Source organism: Lontra canadensis, unplaced genomic scaffold (genome assembly GCF_010015895.1).
Source record: "Lontra canadensis isolate GAN:19392208 unplaced genomic scaffold, GSC_riverotter_1.0 scaffold88, whole genome shotgun sequence".
Taxonomy (NCBI): Eukaryota; Metazoa; Chordata; class Mammalia; order Carnivora; family Mustelidae; genus Lontra; species Lontra canadensis.
In genome coordinates this window covers 7950517-7971959 of record NW_022631082.1, presented here as the reverse complement: position 1 = coordinate 7971959, position 21443 = coordinate 7950517, and the positions used below count along the sequence as shown (strand labels likewise).

The following is a 21443-nucleotide window of genomic DNA, read 5'->3' as shown; positions in this document are numbered from 1 at the left end:
ACCCATATACATGCAGGAACTTTCCAGAAGGATAGAAATGTTCTATATCTTAAATGGCATATTGGTTACATATACATATGTGTGCACTTGTCAGAGTCCTCCAACTATACACTTAAGATCTATGAATTTCACTGTAAGTAATTATACCTCAATAAAAATATAGTCATGTCCTGTTGTTTTAAAATCTAATTATAAATAACTCACAGGCCAAAGAATAAGTGATAATAGAAACTAAGACAATATTCGGATTTCAACCAAAATGAAAATATGTATCAAAACATGTGATGTAGCTAAAACAAGTACTACAAGAGATGATTATAGCCTGGAACACATATATTTTTAAAACTTGGAAGTCACTCAGCAAAGGGCCCACTATACGGATGGGACACTGATAAAGCCAGGCCACCATTCCTAACGTTCTCTCTCCCGGCATGAATTCTTTTATGCACGGTAAGTGAAGAGCTGTGCCTGAAGGCTTTCTCACACTGATTGCATTCATAGGGTTTCCCTGCAGTGTGAGTCCTCACGTGCACAATAAGGTGTGAAGACTGACCAAAGGCTCGCCCACATTCCTGACAGGCGTAGGGCTTCTTGCCAGTGTGCGTCCTTGCATGTTTCCTGAGGGATGAAGGTTCACTGAAGGCTCGCCCACATTCCTGACACACATAGGGCTTCTCTCCCGTGTGAGTTCGCATGTGACTCTTGAGCGTTGAGAGGCGACTCAAGACCTGCCCACAGGTAGCGCACTCATACAGTTTCTCCCCAGTGTGTATCCTTTTGTGGACGTTCAGATGAGTGCTCGTCCGGAAGGGCTTCCCACACTGGTTACACGCATACGGCTTCTCCCTGGTGTGAGTGCGCAGGTGTGTCTTCAGCGACGAGTGCTCCCTGAAGGCTTTCCCGCACTGACTGCACCCAAAGGGCTTCTCTCCTGTATGAGTCCTCACGTGGCTCCTCAGAGAGGATGGCTGATTAAACGCTTTCCCACAGTCCTTACATTCGTAGGGCTTCTCGCCCGTGTGGTTTCGCTGGTGCAGAATTAGGTTAAAGTTCCTAGTGAAGGTTTTCCCACACTGAGCACATTCGAAAGGCTTCTCTCCAGTGTGAGTCCTCAGGTGGCGCCGCAGATTTGAGGAATACTTGAAGGCTTGCCGACACTCCTGACATTCAAAGCACTTCTCCGCGGTATGAGTCTTCTCATGCCTGATCAGATCAGAGCTGTATCTGAAGGATTTCTCACATTTGCTACACACGTAGGTTTTGTCCCCACGATGGATTTTGTCTGGCACGATTAGGCGAGCAGGCTGGAAGAAGGATTTTCCACCCTCGTGGCATTCACAGGGGTCACCTCCAGCCTGAATTCTCTGGTACTGAAAAAGCGGTTTGATGCCGTGAAAGGGTTCCCCAAGTTCACTGTAATTATAGAGTTTTTCTCCAGTCTGAGGTTGCTCCTGTCAATTGAGGAAAATAGGAAGACCAAAGGCTCTATTACATTCATAGGAAAAAGGCATTTCTGGTGCTAAAGCTTTTACCACTTTAGTGTGTCTGCACCATTTCTCCCAAGTCCCTTCAAGCGGATGCTCTGCCACAGAGAGCTGTCATTTTCATTATATTCAGGAGGCCTGTTTGGCCGGGTTAGAGGCAAATTAAGTTTTAAACACTTTATGTCTATTCACATTTATAAACATGGCTGCTATGGAAACTCTGGGAAGCACATGCCTTGATCAACATGGAGGGTTTTCCCCATCTCATGACATTCATAGACTCTCTCCCAAGAATCTGCTTTCCCCTGCGTGAACACCACTTGCCTTGAATCTCTCTCTCTCTCCTCTCTCTCAATCTTTCCCTCTCTGGCCTCTTGTGCTGCTTTTCTAATCTACAGCAACCCCAGACTTGTCCTACGACAGAGGACTAAGAAAAACCCTTGGGCACCTTACCCTTTTCATGCCGGTGGATGGAATCTCTGCAAAAATATCTGGGTGAGAAATTGAATCTTGGGGTTGATGCTGAGGTTCTGGAATGAGTAAGAATAGAAAAATTAAGTACACAGGGAAGGAAACTGTGGGACCAAGGCAACCATAAAAGTAAGCAGAGAACATGCAGATTTTCTTTTTTAAATACTGATTCTAGAGGTACCTAGGTAGCTCAGTCAGTTAAGTGTCTGATTGTTGATTTTGGCTCAGGTCATGATCTCAGGGTCATGAGATCAAGCCCCACATCAGGCTCCTCGCTCAGTGGGGAGTCTGCTTGAGCTTCTCTCTCTTCCTCTCCCTCTGCGCCTACCCCCACTCGTGTGCACACTCTCTCTCTCACAAATAAATCATCTCTTTCTTTAAAAATAAAATATAAATACTGATTCTAAGTATGGGAGAAAATTGTAAAGAGGAGGAATGTATCAAAGAGTAAAGGAAATTTTAAGGTATTTGACTATGTAAGGAGTCACGTAACCATAGAAACAAGGAATGGAGATGGTAGATAAGTTACTAAGAAAGAGTTCTGGGAAGATTGAGACTGAAATGGAGAGTATTAGCAAGAACACACAGGTGGGGAGGCACTGGACAAAGCATACACATGCTATATACATATAAAACACACATATGATAAACTATACACATGGACATGATAAATGTGAAGAGGAGGCAGGACAGATCGTTCTATGAAACCAAAGTAGAGCATTATGGATAAAAAGGAAGGAGGCAGAATCTAGTAAAGCGGCTCTGTCAAGAGCAATGGAAGCCTTTCCCTTACTGACCATTTCCAAACCTAACACTCATCTCGTGATCACAGCTGGTGCTCCCTGATCTGCCTACTGCTCACCTGGACGGGTTCCTGGGAAGGTTCTTCTCTCAGGGGCCCACAGCTCTTCTCCTGGCTCCGAAAGAGAAAGCATACTGGGTTTGCCTAGCTGATCTCCTGCTCCTGTGGAAAGGTGCAGGGTGTTAGCAGACCAGGCCTGCCGTTAACCAGGGTTGATACTCTGAAGTCTCTAGGGGCACTGGAGACGGGAAGAGCAAAATGAGCCCGCCTACATTCTCACGGGCATGGCAGAGCTCTTTCACGAAGGAACCAAAGTACAAGCCCCCAAACTGGGTCCCAAAGAACAGTGGGATTCTCTAGTCCCCAAAACCCAGGGCCTCACTCAGAGAGACACTTGAAAAGCCCAGAAACTTTTAACCATGGAGAAACAGAGAGCAGCAGAGAGACCTTCATTCCCACAGGAAACCCCTGGACAGTAAGCACCATGACAGCAGGATTTATCTGTTTTTTCACCTCTTGATTTCCCAAACCAGCACATCTCTGGAGATGCATAGGTGTCGCAAGAGTGTGTAGATGAAGCAACAACCCAGCCCTTACCCACAGAGGCCAAGTTCCTATAGTTCTCCAGCATCACATCTCTGTACAGGCTTCTCTGGGCAGAGTCTAGAAACATCCACTCCTCTGGGGTAAACAACACAGCCACATCAGCAAAGGTGACGGGTTCCTGAAACACACACCCATCCCAGCTCAGCCAGGGGCCACCTCACCAGAACCAGGAGTTCTGAGGTCTCAGAATCTGCCCTTTGGCTCAGACCCCAGAGCCAGAACTCTCCTCCTTCTACTTGTTCCTCCCTGCAGGACAGCATCCAGACATGTGGCATCAAAGGACTGAGCCATTGGCAACTAGCCAGGAAACCATGGCAGTCTTATTCCCTTCCAGCTCGTGTCCAGCAGACCTGAGCATGTTGCGGGCAAGAGAGAAGTATTTGGTAAATGACAACTGTTTGCCCCGAGAGACCGTGAAAACTAAGAGGCAAGGACAGCAGACATCCTTGCTGTTTTCCCTCCTGGTGCTCAGCAGAATGAGGTATCCACAGCTAGGGAAGGTCTGAATGAAGCTGTGAGACCACTGCCTGGGTTGCCCCCCCACCCACCCACACACCCATTACAGGAGGTCCAGTACCTAGAGGCCTGGAGACCAGACCTGTGGGGTGAAGAAGTTCCAGGCCAAGGGAAGAGGATAAAGGCCCAAGCAAGAAAGAAGAGCAACAGGGATTTCTTACTTACCGGCAGACAGGTGATCAGTACCCCCGGCGCCCTGGATTCCTCCTCTGTGCTCTCCTTCTGGAGCCAGGCGGGGTCCTGGGCAAGCAGAGCTACATCTCGGAGAGGAGGGAAGCCAGGAGGCCCCGTGAGCACACCCACAGGTCTGAAGGCTACCCACCCCGACATGAGTGGCCACATGCACACACACATATGCACACACTCACATGAGACACACACATGCACTTACATGCACTCAGGTTTATGCACCCGTGCACACTCACACATACACATGCATGCCATCATGTAAACATGCAGACACATGTACACACAAAACATACATACACATGCACATACACTTACAGAGAAGAACAGGCTCACATACACACATTTTTTGTATTCCAAATTTCTGGAGTCAGAGTCTCAATTTACCAACAGACTCTGGAGTTTCTGGGGCACCCCCCAGTGCCCCTTGATTCAGCCCCGGGTCAGCGTTCTTCCCTAGCTGCTTGGCGCCTTCCTCCGCACCACTATGCAGGGCCAGCAGAACCCCAGGACTTAACCGTAAGTACGGGACAGAGAAGCTGCCAGCACCCCAAGTCTGCCTGTGGGAAGGCAGCATCTCCCCTTCCTGCCTTCGAATCAACCCCAGCCCTCCATCCCCACAGGGCCTCCTGGCTCGGCCTATTAGAGACAAGCAAGTGACCCCCCCACACCATCCGTTGTCTTCCTGCACCCTTACCTCACCCTGTGACAGGACACTCCCCCTTAGAAATTAATCCTGACTTAAAAAATAATGTATATCGTACAAATAAATACAATAAATTACAGATGACTAAAAAAAGAAAACCTGAACCATGTCCACTCTCTGACCCACGTATTCTCCTCCTGGGGCTGCTATAACAAAGTAGGCAAACTGAGAGGCTTAAAGCCACAGATACATATCCTCTCTTGGTTCTGGAGGCCAGAAGTCCAAGACCAAGGTGTCAGCCAAGCGCCACTCTGAGGCTCTGCGTAGAATCCCTCCTTGCCTCTTCCTGGCTGCTGGCGGTGGCTGTCCAGAATCCTGGGTGCTCCCTGGCCTGCAGCTGTATCCCTCCAATCTCTGCTTCTGTCGTCACATGGCTGTCCTCTCCCCTGTGTGTCCCTGTCTCCCCCTGGCATGTTTCTCCCTCTTTTTTTTTTTTTTTTAAGATTTTTTTTATTTATTTATTTATTTGAGAGAGAGCGTGCAGGGAGGAGGGGCAGAGGGAGAGGGAGAAGCAAGCTCCCTGCTGACCAGGAAGCCTGAGGCTATACTTGATCCCAGGACCCTGGGATCACAACCTGAGCCAAAGGCAGATGCATGTTTCTTTTCTTAAAAGGACACCAGTCACACTGGATGAGAGGCCCCCATCCCAACCTCACCTTAACTCAACAGCAGCTGCAGATACTTATTTCCAAGTGTGGTCCCAGTCACAGGCACAGGCACCAGTGGTTAATTAGGACTTCAATATGCCCTTTTGGGAGGCCACAATTTAAGCCAAAACACTCTGCTTTTCCCTCTACGTACTTACTATTTTTGTTCCCCACTGTGGGCAACCCAACTCATCATCCATTTCCTCACCTCCCACTCACCCACAATCACCACCACTCCAAGGACAGGCACCTCACTCAAACCACCAGTGACTCCCCCCCATCCCTGGTGGGTATTCAGTGGTGGTGGTGATCTAGTCCCTCCACCCTGAAGTGACTACCCCTCGAGCTTCCTTAGACTCCTGTACAAGACCCTCCTCCATCCCTCACCCTTCTCACTTCCCTCAGCCTCTGCCTTGGCAGGCTCACCCACTCTGGGCATCAGTTTCCACCCAGCCTGACTGGGCCCAAACCCCTGGCTGACTCTCTCCCCTGAACTCCAGACACACGTGCACACCATCAGCTCATGTCCCCACTCATCTGTCTGGGGAATTCCCCTTACACCCACAGTGAGATGGGGGGAAGGGCTGCTGCCATCACAGAGGACTGCTACCAGGCCTTCAACTTGCCCTGCTGGGTTTCGAGATTGCTTGGGACCCATAACCCCTTTTTTCTCTCCCTTTGGGAGAGGAAGCATGTACCTTGTGTGTGTCCCACCAATGTCTTTTGGAAACAGAGGACTTGTTTTCTCATTTCACAGGTTCACAGGTAAAGAGGAATTTTGCACATGGTAGAGCCCACACCCCAAGTCTTCCCGTGCCTGATTTAGATAATTCATACAGACTTGGGGACTTCTTGAGTTCATGAGATTTGGGACTTAGTGTTGATGCTGGAATGGGTAATAACTCTGGGGTTGTCAAGATTGTCTGACTGTATTTTGTATATGGGGAGGACATGAATTTGAGGGGAGAGGGACCAGAGGGCAGACCATTATTGGTTGAATTGTGTCCCTCCAAAATTATAAAGTTGTAACCCCCCACTACCTCAAAATGTGAACTTATTTGGAAACAGGGTCTTTGCAGATGTGATTGGTTAAGATGAAGTCACAGTGGATAGGAGTGGGCCCCAAACCCAATATGACTGGTGTCCTAAGAAGAGGAGAAAAGACAGAAGCAGGGACACGTGAGGGGAGAGGGCCATGTGATGACGCAGGCAAAGACCAGAGTGATGTAGCTACAAGCCAAGAACACCAGGGATTGCCAGGAAGGAGCCTCCCCACAAGCTTCAAAGGAAGCATGGCCCTGCCAACACCCTGACTGGAAACTTGTGGCCTCCAGAAATGTGAGATATGAATTTCTGTTGTCTCATGCCCCCCACCACCAAAAATGTGCTCAACACCTTATTCTCAAAGGCTGTTCTCCTTCCAGCATCCCTAATCTTAGGAAGAACATCCCTGCCTCAGATGGGAAATCTCACCCCTGACACTCCAAAGACCCCAACAATTAATCAAAAACAAAAACAAAAACAAACAAACAAATAAAAAACCTCAGTGATGGTATCTCGACAGGGAGCACTCATCTCCCCCCGCACCCCCACCCACCCCACTCCCTTTCCTCCTGCCCCCATCCCCACCATGGCTGATGCCACATCAGGCCTTTCTTTTTTGAATCCACTAAAAGGTCACTCCCTCAAAGTGCCTCCCCTCCCCGGTGTCCTTCTTTCCTCTAGAAGGACCCTCCCCTTTTCCTCACAGCCTCTATCTATCTATAACCACATGGTTTTTGGCTTCCCTAGGTACGTATTTTCTGCCACCCTCATGGGATTGGAAGCTTTGGAAGAACAAGCCTGGGTTCCCTTTCCTTTTACACCCCCTCCCCACACTGTGCTTGGCACATGAATGCTCTGGATTGTCTGGCAAAGGAAAGCATACAGGACTCAGCAAGTTATCTCAACTCAACCTCCTGCGTGTGTCTTACCCAATTCCCCACAGTGTAGACAAGAATTAACACAACAGGACTGACTGCTGGCCCTTGGGAACATGGATCTACAGAGGGTTCCCCTACCCTAACTGGTAAGAGGGGCTCACTCTGCTTAAACTGTTTCTACAAACACTGGTTTGTGCTGAATGCCTGCTTCCCTTCCAGGAGTCTGGCACCTGCCAACAGGAGTCAGGTTCATGCTGGGCAGAGGGTGCCAACACGACCAGCCCCGAGTGAAAAACCTGGGCACCGAGTCTCTACTGAGCTTCCCTGGTAGACATCACCTCACATGTGTTGTCACAGCTTGTTGCTGGGGGTATTAAGCATGTCCCGTGTGACTCCACTGGCAGAGGCTTCCAGAAGCTCGTTCTTGGACTCCCCCAGACTTCAGTTAAGACTCCAGTTCTGTGCCCCTTCACTGTGATAAACCACCACGAGTACAACTGTGGGCCAAGGGGGGGTCCTAGCGAATGGCCACAACCAGGAGTGGTCTCCAGGACCCCGCCACACCCACTCCGCACTCACCACTGGTCTAGGCCATTACCTCCCCATTACTCAAGGCCTCCACCCACCACTTGGATCCTCCCGGAGGCCCTGCCACCTCCCAGGTGCTGGAGAGTTCTGCTAAAACCGCACCTGTTTTAGTGTGGCACCTCTCACCCAAACACATCCCTAGCTCCTGGCAGCCTGAGCACATGGCCAGGATCTCCTCCCACGCTTCCAGGCCCTCAATGATCGGGAGCCCAACCTTCTCCAGTCAGCTCACACCACTCTCCCCTTCCCTCTGCTCCCTTCACAAGTATCTCGGTCAGCTCTGCGTATAACAAAATCCCAGAGACAGGGCTGCTTAAACAGTAGGAATTTACTTCCTCACAGTTCTGGAGGCTGGCAGTCTGAAAGCAGGAAGCCAATGTGGTTGGGCTAGTGAGAGCAGTTTTCCTAGAGAGAGCTCTGGTGTCTCTCCTTCTTGTAAGGACACCCGTTCTGTGGTATTGGGACTCCATCCTTATGACCTCATGCAACCTTAGCCACTTTCTTAAAGGCTCAGTCTCCATCGAATATGGTCACATGGGAGGTTAGGACTTCAGCATATGATCTTGGGGTACAGGGAGGTAGGGACCAGCCACAGCTTCTGGAGACATTTTCAGCTGTCATGACTAGGGGCTGTTATGGGCTTGTGTCCCTTTAAAAACTCATAGGATGAAGTCCTAATGAATACCCAGTACCTCAGAATACAAGCATCTTTGGACATGAGATCTCTAAAGAGGTCATTATTAAAATGAGGTCAGATGGGTGGGCCCTAATCCAGTATGACTGGTGTCCTTGTAAGAAAACAAAATCTGAACACAGACACACAAAATGAAAACACAAGAAGACAACCACCTACAAGCCAAGGAGAGATACCTGAACAGGTCACAACCCTGAGAAAAACCAACCCTGCCGATCCCTTGATCTTAGACTTCTGGCCTCCAGAACTATGAGAAAACCAGTTTTGTGGTTGAGCCACGCAGTCTGTGGTACTTTGTTAGGATAGCGTCCCCTGGCGGACCAAGACAAGAGACGCTCCAGGCCTCTGGTGGGTGGAGGTCCAGGACACCGCTAAACACCCTACCCAGCACAGACCTGTCCCTCCACAGACAAGGATCCAGTCCCAAGGTTCAGTAGTGCTGTAGTGAGAACCCATGGTCTCACTTCCAATTTCCAGAAACTCCCCTCTGTCCGCAAGATGGGGCACGCTTCTATTGTATTCTGGTCTTCGTTGAAAAATCTGACCGCCCAGGAAGGGGCCAATGATTTGAGACTGTATCCCAGTGCCCACCTCACCGCAGGTGAGCCAACTATGAAGAGTACTTCAAGAGCACAGTACCCTAAGTACTGCAAGAGTACTTCAAGGCAAAGCCTTGCCCAGAAAGCTTACCAAAAATACACAGAAGAGCAGTACATTACATAATCTAAGAATTACTTCCTGGTGATGATATAAGAGATTCCAAATGCAAGACTGGATGATACTGTTCAGAAACAAAGTTTATTATTCTCACTAGAAGGCAAGATGGAAGGAAACAAATGCCCTGCAATTATAGCTAAAAGGGGTTATTTGTCCTCTGGAATTAATTTTTCCCCCCACTTCTCAGGACATGTGGTTTGTTTTAACCTCATTCTTTATAAACTCAGTTAAAACATATCCATTTAAATTCTTTATAAGCGCAGTTAAAACACGCCACTTACAGTAAATTCAACTGTCATTTTCAGCATCAACATAACTGTGGAGACTTTAACCTTACCCAAAAAGAGGCGTGGACTCGGCCACAGGTGAAGGGGGTCTGCTCCTTCTTAACAGAAAGACCAAAGAACAAAACAAAAAATCCAAAAAGATTCCCAGCCCACAATCCTAAGAAAGCACATTTCCCCTTGAATGCATAAAGAATGGTGATGTGACTTTACTATGTATTCTTTCCTTCTGGTGGGAAATGCCTGCGGTCGGAGGAAAGGAAGGGGGGGATGCAAGTTCCCAGACCCCCAGGCCACCAATTCCACCTGGCGCTCACTCACCAGAATCCCCGGCCATCCCCAGCTCAGGGACACCTAGTGCAGGCATCGGCGTGGCCACCCTCTGAATCTGCACGGCCGCCTTCAGCCCCTAGACAGTGACAGGGACAGATCAGAGTCACACAGTCAATGGAGTCTGCTCGCAGCTCTTCACCCTGACTGAATTTGCAACGTAGACCCTGCTCAGGACAACACACTGATAAAACTGAGACACACCCAATGTAGTTTGTCCAGATTAATCTGGGTACAAAACTAATCACTGTGATAGAATTTCAACCTCAAAATGAGATGGAGAGGGGACCCGGGCTGGGGAGGCAACCTCTGAGAAGCCTCCAGGAGCAGGGGAAACACTGGAGCAAAGAGGGGTGCGGATGGCCAGCAGGCTGAGGGGTAGTGGGGGGAGGTGGACCCCCACACATGAAGCACGGTCAGCAAGTTATTCCCAGAAGGAAGCCCTGTGGTGGGAGAAAGGGTCTGAACTCCCCTCCACTGGTGGATGCTCCCTCAGGGAAGGTGTCTGACTGGACCTGCATTTCTAAGGGATGTCCCTAGCCTCTGTATCCAGGGTGGGGCCCAGCAGAAATGGGAGCCTGTGGGGAGCAGTTCTAGGGGCCCTTGAGAACTATCAGTGGCTGTGGGGAGGGTGGTGGCACTGGGGACAGCAGGAGCAGTCAGAGATAAGTTATATCTTGGGGGGGAAGCTCAAAGGACTTGGGGGGGGGGGGCAGGTCCCTCAGTGTGGGTGATAGGCAGAAATGCTGAACTGTAGGCCTTCCTGGCTGGGGCTGGGCCCTCACAGCAAACATCCTCCCAGGTTTACTGTACATCCAGAAGACCAAGGTGACACCCAGAAAGGCAGACAGTCCTCTGGAATCAAAGATGTCCCCCTGTCTCCAATTGTGGGCCTAATCTGCATCCTCAGGTCTAGCCCGGCCCCCAGGAGAAGGCACAGAGGGGACTGAGCAGGACAGAGGTGGCAATGAAGCTGCTCTGGGCCTGAGGGACCCTCAGTTTTGGGGTAGTGCCGTCAGAAGGCAGACATTCAGGACGGGCAGCTTCAGGCCTGGTGACTCCCCTACTGCACTGCGGGCACCAGCCACCGAGGGTCTCAAGGACTGAATACGCCACAGACGCAGAGGTGAACCCGGCCCTTTCTGGTTCTGGGGGTCCAGCTAGGGGCTTAGGCCCTTTCTGGTTGTGGGGGTCCAGCTAGGGGCTTAGGCCCTTTCTGGTTCTGGGGGTCCAGCTAGGGGCTTAGGCCACAGGCCCTCAGAGGCACTGCAAAGTGCTTCGCTGAAGAAAGGCTAAAAGCCCTAGGTTCTGAATATAAATGTTGTTCTGTGTTTTCTTAGAGTCTGTGCTTGTCTATTTGGCAGGCATCCATCACAGGACCAAACTCTCGCCCAGAGCTGTTTACACCTGCCCGGCCATCCAGAGCCCATCCTCTGAACCCTGTCCTTATCCAACACTCACGCAAGCCAATATCCCCCCTGCCCTGAAGCAGCGTGGAGGGGACACGGCATGGGGGCGGAGGATGGGGGGGGCGGCTGGGAGAGTAGAAGGGCTGAGCCTGGAGACCGCTTCCTCAGCCTGTTTCAGGGTTTTTCTGGGAGCAGTCTCCAGCCCTCTATGTGCCTGCCCTCCCCTGGCCTAGCTGGCCTTGAGGAGGAGGCCACAAGGCCTTATTCTCACGTGACAGGGAGGCCTCAGAGCTGCCATGGGGGCCTCAGTCGTTGCGACGAGGCCCAACGATGCCGGGAAGGGCCAGCTGAACCACCAGCACTTTCAACCACCTGGCAGGTGGTAGGATTCCCAGCCAGCAGACCCCAGCTGCTAGGACAGCAATCTCTGCAATTACGCCTGGATTTGACTCCCAGCTCCAAATGTGGCTGTACCACTTACGGGCTGTGTGTCTTCATGGATGAACCACTCAGTTTCTCCACATGCGTGTCCGGGTGGACCTCCTCTGCCCGTTCAAAACATTCTGTGACCGCTTGTTTCCTGAGGCTCAGATGCAGCAGAAGCCCCTCCTCTCCCACACTCAGCGCGCACTGCTGAGCTGGGAGTGGAACTCTGTGGAAGGTGCTGGAATCCCATACTGAGGGGAAAGAGCCCACAGAAACTGGAGAGGACAGCCGTGCCTTGTGAGTTCTCCTCCCTCACAGGGTCCATCTGCTAATCAAGACACGGGGGGCGGTGAGGGCCTGGAGTGCCTGCGTTCGCGCCTTCACAAACAAGCATTAATTGAGGGCTCTGTAATGACACACAGAATGCTCTGCATGGGGTTACGGCAACGAGCCTGTCAGATGAGGCCCCTGCAGCTCCAATGAGGTATTTTCAGACCTCAGGGCCTCCAAAGCAACAAGCCCTTTCCCAAGCAGCTACTGGAGGACAATCTCCACCTAAACAAAAATGTGAACCAACGGTGAGGAGGACATGGACAGTGAGGAGTGTCTCAGCTGCCCTGGGGTCTGACGAGAGCCATGCAGGGGTGAGGGCTTCAGCTACCTTGTAGCCCACACCAGCCTGTGCAGGGTTAAGGTTCTGCACGCTCAGAGCAAAGCAATGAAGCAGGTCTCTACCATCCAGGCCCTGCCACCCCATCCACAGGGCTGGCATCTCTGACACCCTGAGACGGACACCATCCATGACAGGGGTGGAGGGGGACAGACTGAGGGACCCAGAGATCTCAGTGGCTCTGGGACAAACAGGCCCAGCCTGGCAGTGAAACTGGGCTCTGTATGTCCCTCTATCCAAACCCTAACCCTCATCTTGGAAATCCCCAAGAACTGGAACCTAAACCTTGGAAATTCCTACAGTAGGGGGAGCGGGAACTCAGTGCCAAGGTGGGGGTAGCGGGGCTCAATCTGTTCCCTCGTGCGCTGGAACACGCCACCTGGCTCTGAAGGCTCTGCCACGCTGTGACAAGGGTTCATTTCAGGTGCAGGATCTTGACTTCTCTCCTCAGTGGGAAGGGGTCTGCAACAGCTCTCCCACGTCCCTTATAGTCAGGGCGACCCTCTCTCCCATGGTTCTCTCATCAGGTCTAGGTTAGAGTTCCTCCTGAAGCCATTCTGGATGTGGCTGAATCATCTCTCCAGGCCCAGTTTGCTCCTGGCCAGGGGTGAGTGACGACAAAAACCCCACCAACACCCGCAGAGTGCCCTGGGCTGCTCTCCTCTCCGTCAAGGCAGGTTTCTAGCACTTTCAGAAGTACACCTTGCTTAGACGGGTTGAGGGCTCAAGGACGTTGCGGGCTTTCTCCCATTCATGATTTCCATGGGGCTTCTCCAAAACGCAGGAGTTTCCCATGACTGTTGAGGAGTAAACCATACTGCACACAATCAATGTCTGACTCACACTGATGGCAATATTTACTCGGGATTCGAAGAGAAAGGGTCTTGAGTGACAACAGGGTTTGCCCAAATTCATGAGTCGTGGCCACTCCCTTCAGACCATGTGGGCATGTCCTTGAAAATGCCCCCAAATGTCTTCCTGACTCTGGTGTGCATTTCCAACTCACAAATTCCTCAATTTCTCCCAAGACAGGGAACAAGGATAATCCCCCATGAATCTTACCATTTGCATATCCTGGGACGAATTTTCCTCCAAAATATCCTGCACAGGAGTCAATGCTTTGGATTTAAATTGAGACACCCAGTCTAAAATGAATTAGAAAAAAAAAAAAGAAAAAATTAAGGTCTTTCAGAAAGAGTGGTACAAAATTGACCAAAATAAATATTTAAGTATTTATTTATTGTTTTTAAAATATTGTTTTTTAAATATTGACCCTAAACTTGGCCTGGTACCAAAAGGGAAGAAGGCATCAGGGAGCAAAGGGAGACACTGAAGAGTACAGCTGTGTGTGGAATGTGACAGTGACAGGAGCAGGGGGTGGGGATGAGAAACTCTGTCCTCCTGGGACTGAGACAGATGTCACCAGAAGGACAGCCTTATCAGAGAAACAAGTAAGAGGCAATTAGGCCATATACACAGAAATGTTCCCCTCCACGAGGAATAAGACAGCAAGTGTGGGTATGATGTGGAGCCATCAGAACCCTCGGCCACCAGCAGTGGGAACGTAAAATGGTGTGTGCACCTGAGAAAGCACTTTGATGGTTCCCCAAAAAACTCAGTAAACGACCCAGCAACTCCACTCCTAAGTATCAACCCAAGAGAACTGAAAACACATCCACATAAAATCTGGTACACGAATGTTCACAGCACTATTCACAAGAGTCAAAAAGTAGAAGCAAACCCAATGTCCGTCCACAGGCAAATGGACAAACAAAACGTGGTGTACCCACACAAGGAACACGACTCAGCCCTAAAAAGGAACAAAGCTCCGACACACACTACAATGTGGGTGAAACTTGACAACATCACACTAACAAAAGAAGACAGACACCAAAGGCCACATGTTCTATGACTCTCTTTATACAAAATGCCCAGAAAAGGCAAATCCGTGCACACAGAAAGCAGATGGGAGGGGGAGGGGAGGAGAGACTGGTGAAGACGGCACAGCTCTGTGAATATACTGAAAACCAGTGAGTTGTACATCCTGAAAGGGTGGATTCTATGGTATGTGAACATCTCAGTTAAAACAAAGAGAGACATTTGAACAGATCATTTCTGAGACCAAAGAGAAGTAGGAAAAGGCTAGCAGAAGAGAAAAACTACCATAGGAACTCACTCGAGAAACCCTGCCCCAAAGAGTCTCATTTCCCCTTGCAATAAAGGGCCTCTGAAATGCTCTCAGACTGACCCTTCCCAGCACACCACCCCCTCCATCCAGTGGGCACCCCCCACACACACACACCCACACCCGTGGGGCCCTCAGCTCTTCCTCTGGCCACACCCGGGAGCCCAGACTGGGTTTGCATGGTGGAATCCCCACTGCTGGATAAAAACACACATGCTGAGGGAAGTAGGGAGGGTTCACAGTGGGCTTGCCACTTCTGCATGGGCTTCAGCTCCTGGCACTGAGCCAGTGCCAGGGGTAGCAAAGTGATCACACCCAATTTCCAATGAACTCACTGAAGCTCTTCCACAAGGGCCCACACCGCACCACAAACGCCCTCTCCTGTGCCCCTCTGGAATGAAGCCCTGAAGCCCAAGGCCAAGTTCGGTGAGACCCATGCATTTGGAAGAATACAGGTGGAGCTGTTTTCCTGCGGCATCTTCCTAGGGCATGCAGCTGGCCCTTAAAAGGCATCAGACACCTGCCTGGGAGAAGGACCAGCCTGATGCTAGCCTTACCCCTGGGGGCCAGGGTCCCACACTTGTCCAGGATCACGTATCGGCACAGGTTCCTCCGTGCCCCGTCCAGCAATGCCCACTCCTGGATGAGCCCCGCCGCCACATCCTCGAAGGGGACTGACTCCTAAAACAACACGCATATATTCTAGCTCAGCAAGGACCACCTGAAGGACAACTGGTCATCACTGGGGAAGGGAACACATTCAGCACGTTCAGCTCTGCCACAGCAGAGCTCAGCAAACCTGACCTGCCTCCTGTTTCTATAAATAAAGTTTTATTGGCACACAGCCATGCCCATTTCTTTGCCCATCTCTAGGGCTGGTGGTGTGCTGTATCAACAGCGGGGGCAGCGACAGGGATCAGATGTGGCCAACTGAGCAGACAGCATTTCCTTTCTTTTAATACTTGGACAAATCTGAGAGTGTAAGCTTTGGCTCTCTTTGTTACTTCACACCACCAGTGACTGCCAGCGCCTAATTCTGGGCTCTGGAGAGTTTTCCCTACACTATTTAGGGCACCAAAAGTCTGGCATTGATCACTTAATTTTCATGAAACCCCTAGATCCCCTCCCAAGACTAAAGCGTTTTGTAATCTTTTATGTCTGTGAAAATAGGGCTTCCACTGCATCCTAGAAACTTAACGGTCTTTTCAGAATCCTATAGTGCAGCATGGTCTGACAGAGCACTCTGTGATGACGGGAATGTTCTATGTCTGTGATTTCCAAAAAGGCAGCCACCAGCACGTGTAGCTATTGAGCACTTGAGAAATGTGGCTCAGGCAACTAAGAATTTGGGTTTTTAATTTTACTGAATTTTAATTAATTTAAATTTATACAGATACGTGTGTTTTGGGAGGCCTCACGAGGGATGGCCTGGGTGTGGAATTCTGCTTCTGCCAAGTTTAAATGAGCCCCCCTCTGCAGTCAGACTCCGAAATTAGGCACAGAGCCCCGGGGTCACTGTGGGGACCCTCCTCCCAAGCCAGTTCCATAAGGTTGGGCACTAAAAGAGACCATCAGATCATGCTCTCCTCCCCCAACCATTCCAACTCCTCCAGTCCCCTCACCATGACACCAGCGCCAGGATTTAAGGTCTCATTAGGCATCCTCCCTGCAATAAAAGAGACCAAGGTAAAAAAAAAAAAAAAAAATGTGGGGGGTGGGGAGGTGAGGGTGGAAGCAGATCCCCGCACAGGGGTTTGGCTCAGGTAATTCTACTTCTGTGGGCCTCCAGCAAGGCAGCCCAGTGAAAACCCTAACATGGAATCTTTCCCAATAAGCAAAATACTGGGCCCAGAGTCACCTGCCAGACTACACCCCCCGATCATTTCTAGTGGTTCCTCTCATCTAATAAAAGGATTATTTCCCCTCTTATATTCTCTCAAAATACCTCTCTCTAATAGCCTCAACTTTTCCTCCACTGCCTCTTATCAAGTTGTGATTTTTAATTTATTTGTTGAGGTGATTTTGCCTCTCCAACTATAATGTACATTCCCAAAGTAGACCTGTGTCCACATTTTTCAGGACTCCTAATCCTGCCACTAGCACAGCGCTTGATGCGTACTAAGTACCTTATATATCAGGGGCTGGCAAACTTTTTCTTTAAAAGGCCAGAGAGTTAATATCTTGGGATTTGTGGGCCAAATGGCCTCTAAGCCAACAATTTAACTGTGGTTGTAGCACAAAAACAGCCACAGACAACACGTAAACAAGTGTGTCCCAATAAAACAGTTTTTATGGAAACCAGCAATGGGTCAGATTTGGCAGTTTGCCAAACCCTGCTCTGTAACATATAACAGAGAATACAGCAACCAAGTTCTCTCAACTGCACCTCCTGCATGGCCTCTCAAACACGCCAACTTTGCCAATTCTGCAATCATCATTAGGCCCCAAATACCAGCATGAGACCCGAATTGACTCTAGCTCATATATGGACTCTCCAGACACCCCATTTACGGCCAACTCAATTTCAATTCCCAGTACTAACATATATGAACTCTCAAATTCTTGTCCATCCTAAACTCCACACTCAACCCAGCATAGTGTTTTGTCTAAATCACAAACACTCTGTTACTCTCCTACTTAAAACTAATTCAGTGGCGGGGCGCCTACGTGCTCAGTCGGTTAAGCATCCAACTCTGGATCTCAGTTCAGGTCTTGATCTCAGGGTTGTGAGTTCAACCCCTGCGTTGGGCCTCACCCTGGGCGTGGAGCCTACATACATACATAAAAATTTTTAAAAACTGAAGGTTTCCCAATGGCCTCAGAACAAGGTCCAAAGTTTACCCGGGCATTCAGGGCCCTGCCTGCCTCTCCAACCTGGCTCATCCTTTCCACACTTTGTTTTCTCTACTTTAGCTGTCCCTCTTCTCTCAACTCCTGGAACACATCAGGCCTTGTCCTGCCTGAGAGGCTGCGCATCTGGAATTTTCTCTCAAATCTCCTCCCTACTCCTAGTCCACAGCCCAACCCCTTGTCTAGCTATATGCAGCTCATTTGGGAGATTCAAACATTTGTCCCTTGTAAGGGTTTTTCCTGACCTCCTCTCCAAGTTCTCCTGTTCCATGTTTCCATATCACCCTGGTCATGATTAATTTAAGGCAGAATAAAACCTCCACAAAGGCAAGTATGGTATCTGTTTCAATCACATTGTTTCCCCCTGTACAAGGCCCAGTTCACAGAGGGCGTCCCCAATGGAAATGTGCCAAACAATCAACACTCCCCAAGAGTAATTCAGTATTACCAGCCCGAGGCACGCACCTGCACATACACACAGACACTAATGTAACACCACAAAATCAAATACAAAAATGATTTAAAATGCCTCTTCATGCAACATAAATCAACACTAGTTTTCAGATGTCTTTAAGAAACACTGTTAAGTCTTTCTAAAAAGGCAAGGCAGAACTTGTGCTCTTTTTAACAATAAATACCTTACTTGAAATCTAAAGTCTACTTTTCTTCCAGAATTAATTTTTTTTCCTCATTTCTCAAACATTAGTTTTAACCCTATTATTTAAAAAAAAGACACTTCATTTACAGCCAACTCAATTTCAATTCCCAGCACTAACAAAGCAATGTCATCTTTTTTCCCCGGAGTCCCATATGTTTTCTAAGCCTCATGGTGATTCACTCACAGGCTTGGGATAATCAGGGCGGAAACGGCCCTGAAAAGAACTGAATAATCTTCTTTTTCCTTGATGGTAAGACTTGTGAGGTAACTAGGAAATAGCTTTTCTTAAGATACCCTCATCTCGGGCGCCTGGGTGGCTCAATGGGTTGAGCCTCTGCCTTCTGCTTGGGTCATAATCTCAGGGTCCTGGAGTTGAGTCCCCACCCGGCTCTCTGCCTGGCAGGGAGTCTGCTTCCTCCTCTCTCTCTCTCTGCCTGCCTCTCTGCCTACTTGTGATCTCTCTCTGTCAAATAAATAAATAAAATCTTAAAAAAAAATAAATACCCTCATCTCACAGTGAAAAACACTGGCGCTCACAAATTAAAAGCTCTTTTAAATGAAAGAAAGGAATAAAGAGAAAGGAAAGTAAGAATCAAACAAAATCTAAGTTAACAGGCCCTAAGCTAAGGAACTACAAATTGTCAGTCACCAAAAAACAAACAACAAACCTCTTTTCATCTAACTCATCCCTTGATAGAGGGTGCATTCCATTTTTTAAATTCACTTGAGCAGTCACTCAAACCAGAAGGCCCATGCAGACTCAGGACCTAACCTTCCAGCTGCAGGGTTAGATAACACGAAACGTCCTATGACATACAACGTGAATTACAAATAAACAGCTCCATGCGTAAGGGAGGTATGGTAGGGTCCTACAAATCCGGGAGGAAGGGTGAAGGCTGGGCCGGCTGGTGGCACCACATTCCTGAGCTGCGGGACCTGGACTCTACTACGCGATTTCCCTACCGATGGATGAGCGACCGTCCTATCTGCCCAGACAGGGGGTACCTGAGGGCAGCGGGCCGGGCCAGGGATAAGGGGTAAGGGCTGCGAAGCCGACCATTGCTGGCCCCAACCCTCCCTGGGATGCCACCGCGGGGAGGAGGCGCCGCCGCACTGGCGGCTTTCCGGGACCCTGCGGCCCCTCCCCGCACCCGCAAGGCCCTCCCCGCCTTCCCGATGGGCCGGGCCGCACCTGCAGATGGCCCAGAGACACTCCCACCGCAGCACTCCGCGAAGCCTGCACTCCCACCGCCTTCCGCTGCCACAGCGCACTTCCGCTTCCGGCCTGGGGCGGGGTCGCCGGGAGCGGAAGTGGCCGGGGTTGGGACCAGAGGAGCTTCAGGCAGAGTGACAGAAATGTTGATCCTCTTCTTCATCCAGCCTCGGAAAGTAAATCCTAGTTTCCTTCCCCGCAGGGAGAAGTTAGGCTCTGGGACAGGGTCGGACTGGACCTGCAGAGGGACGGGTAGAGGTGGGGCCTATGCCAGACCGACGAGGCTGGGGGCGTGGCTTAGCCTGATGGGCAGGGGACTGGGCGGGGACTGGGCGGGTCCCGGGCTTGGTGGGCTAGGATAGGGGTGGTATTTCTCTGGCAAATTCGGATGCTCTGTGTTTAACTTACCCTCGCCAGCCCCCTCTTTGATCCTTTGATTCAATCCATACCCCTACCAAAACATGTCCATGGGTAAGATTTATTTTTCAATCTTTCTAGTTTATTCTAAAAATATAATTATATATTTTGTATCTTCTACAACTCATTTTCTCACCAAAAATAAAAACTCATTTCTCACCAAAAATGTTCAAGACAATAGAAAATCTGACTTCTTTTTGAAAACTAGGCGCTGTCGCTTGGTTTTGGCTCAGGTCACGAACTCATGAGTCATAGGATCCAGCCTCGGGCGCCCTCCCCTGGTGGGGCTCTGCGATCAGCTTGGAGGCTCCTTGAAAGATTCTCTCCCTCTGTCCCTCCCCCAACTCGCCCTCGAGGGCTCTCTTGCAAATAAATAAATAAATCTTTTTTTTTTTTTAAATAAAAACTAGTGTGTTTGGTATATAGTATAGATAATACATACACATAGGAGTTCAAATGCAGGGGAACTCAACCCATCACTAAATCTTCGCAGAAATAGCCACTGTAACCAGTTCCCGATATTCTTTATATATCAAGCACATGTGTGTATTATTTCTTTCAATAAATACTGCTACAGCATAGGTTGATTGCTACCTGCTAAATGCTAGGATTACAAAGTGACTTCCTGCCAGTATGTTCCAAGTGGAGAATTGGAGGAGAGCTATGGAGAGAGAGAGTTGAGGTTGATCCATTCCAGTAAAACTAATTCAACACATTGTAGGATGTGCTTTGTTAACAGAATTTTTTAAAAAAACTATTAAGGAGATATGGAGGAGAAATCAAGAAATTTGGTGTGGTTGAAAGTGGTTCTTGAAGCAAATGGATAAAGAAGCTGTGATTCAATGGAGTATTACTCAGCCATCAGAAAGGATGAATACCCAGTTTTTGCATCAACATGGAGGGGACTGGAGGAGATGATGCTGAGTGAAATATGTCAAGCAGAGAAAGTCAATACATGGTTTCACTTACTTGTGGAACATAAGGAATAGCATGGAGGACATTAGGAGAAGGAAAGGGAAACTGAAGGGGGGAAATGGAAGGGGTAGCCCAACTATGAGAGATTATGGACTCTGAGAAACAAACTGAAGGTTTTAGAGGGGAAGGAACTGGGGGATGGGTGAGCCTGGTGGTGAGTATTAAGGAGGGCAGGTATTTGCATGGAGCACTGGGTGTTGTACACAAACAATGAATCATGGAACACTACATCAAAAACTAATGATGTGGGGCGCCTGGGTGGCTCAGTGGGTTAAAGCCTCTGCCTTTGGCTCAGGTCATGATCTCAGGGTCCTGGGATCGAGCCCCACATCCAGCTCTCTGCTCAGCAGGGAGTCTGCTTCCCCTTCTTTCTCTGCCTGCCTCTCTGCCAACTTGTGATCTCTGTCTGTCAAAAAAAAACTTTAAAATCTTAAAAAAAAATGATGTACTGTATGGTGACTAACATAAACAAATATAATTTTTATGTAAAATTTTAAAAAAGAATAATGTATTAATATTGGCTCACTGTCAAATGTGCCATATTAATGTAAGATATTGAGAATGAGGGAAACTCTGTGCATGTGTGTGTAGGAGGTATATGGAACTCTCTGTGCTATCTGCTGCATTTCTCTATACATCCAAAAATGTTCTTAAAAATAAAGCCTATTTAAAAAAAAAAAAAAAAGA

The 21443-nt window shown here is 49.2% G+C and overlaps 1 protein-coding gene and 1 long non-coding RNA gene across 4 annotated transcripts; one reads left to right on the top strand and one right to left on the bottom strand.

Annotated features, from left to right (window-relative positions):
• Positions 1-219: 219 nt before the first annotated feature.
• Positions 220-19378, bottom strand: ZNF333 (zinc finger protein 333). Of its 3 annotated transcripts, none has more exons than XM_032835916.1 (10): positions 19344-19378; positions 16266-16309; positions 15201-15324; positions 13521-13603; positions 9945-10032; positions 4045-4139; positions 3355-3481; positions 2818-2919; positions 1938-2014; positions 220-1451 (listed from the first exon to the last, which is right to left on the bottom strand). In XM_032835916.1, exons 2-10 carry the CDS (start codon positions 16302-16304, stop codon positions 354-356), a joined length of 1833 nt encoding a protein of 610 aa, XP_032691807.1. In that variant the 5' UTR covers positions 16305-16309; positions 19344-19378; the 3' UTR covers positions 220-353. The 3 variants fall into 3 exon arrangements, with proteins under 3 accessions (XP_032691807.1, XP_032691808.1, XP_032691806.1); XM_032835917.1 differs by lacking the exon at positions 19344-19378 and adding an exon at positions 19115-19132; XM_032835915.1 differs by lacking the exon at positions 19344-19378 and adding an exon at positions 18820-18844 and having other exon boundaries at positions 3355-3486; positions 4050-4139.
• On the top strand, positions 11820-13065 carry LOC116854209. Its single transcript, XR_004380107.1, has 2 exons — positions 11820-12085; positions 12986-13065. It is a non-coding gene; the product is annotated as an uncharacterized LOC116854209 (long non-coding RNA).
• Positions 19379-21443: the final 2065 nt, after the last annotated feature.

Excerpts from the sequence above, each read along its gene's own strand:
- ZNF333 (XM_032835915.1), bottom strand. Across the intron at positions 10,033-13,520 it reads CGTCCCAGGATATGCAAATG|GGGCTGAAGGCGGCCGTGCA; the intron begins GTAAGATTCATG and ends GTCACTGTCTAG. Across the intron at positions 3,487-4,049 it reads GGGGGTACTGATCACCTGTC|TTCAGGAACCCGTCACCTTT; the intron begins TGCCGGTAAGTA and ends ATGGGTGTGTGT.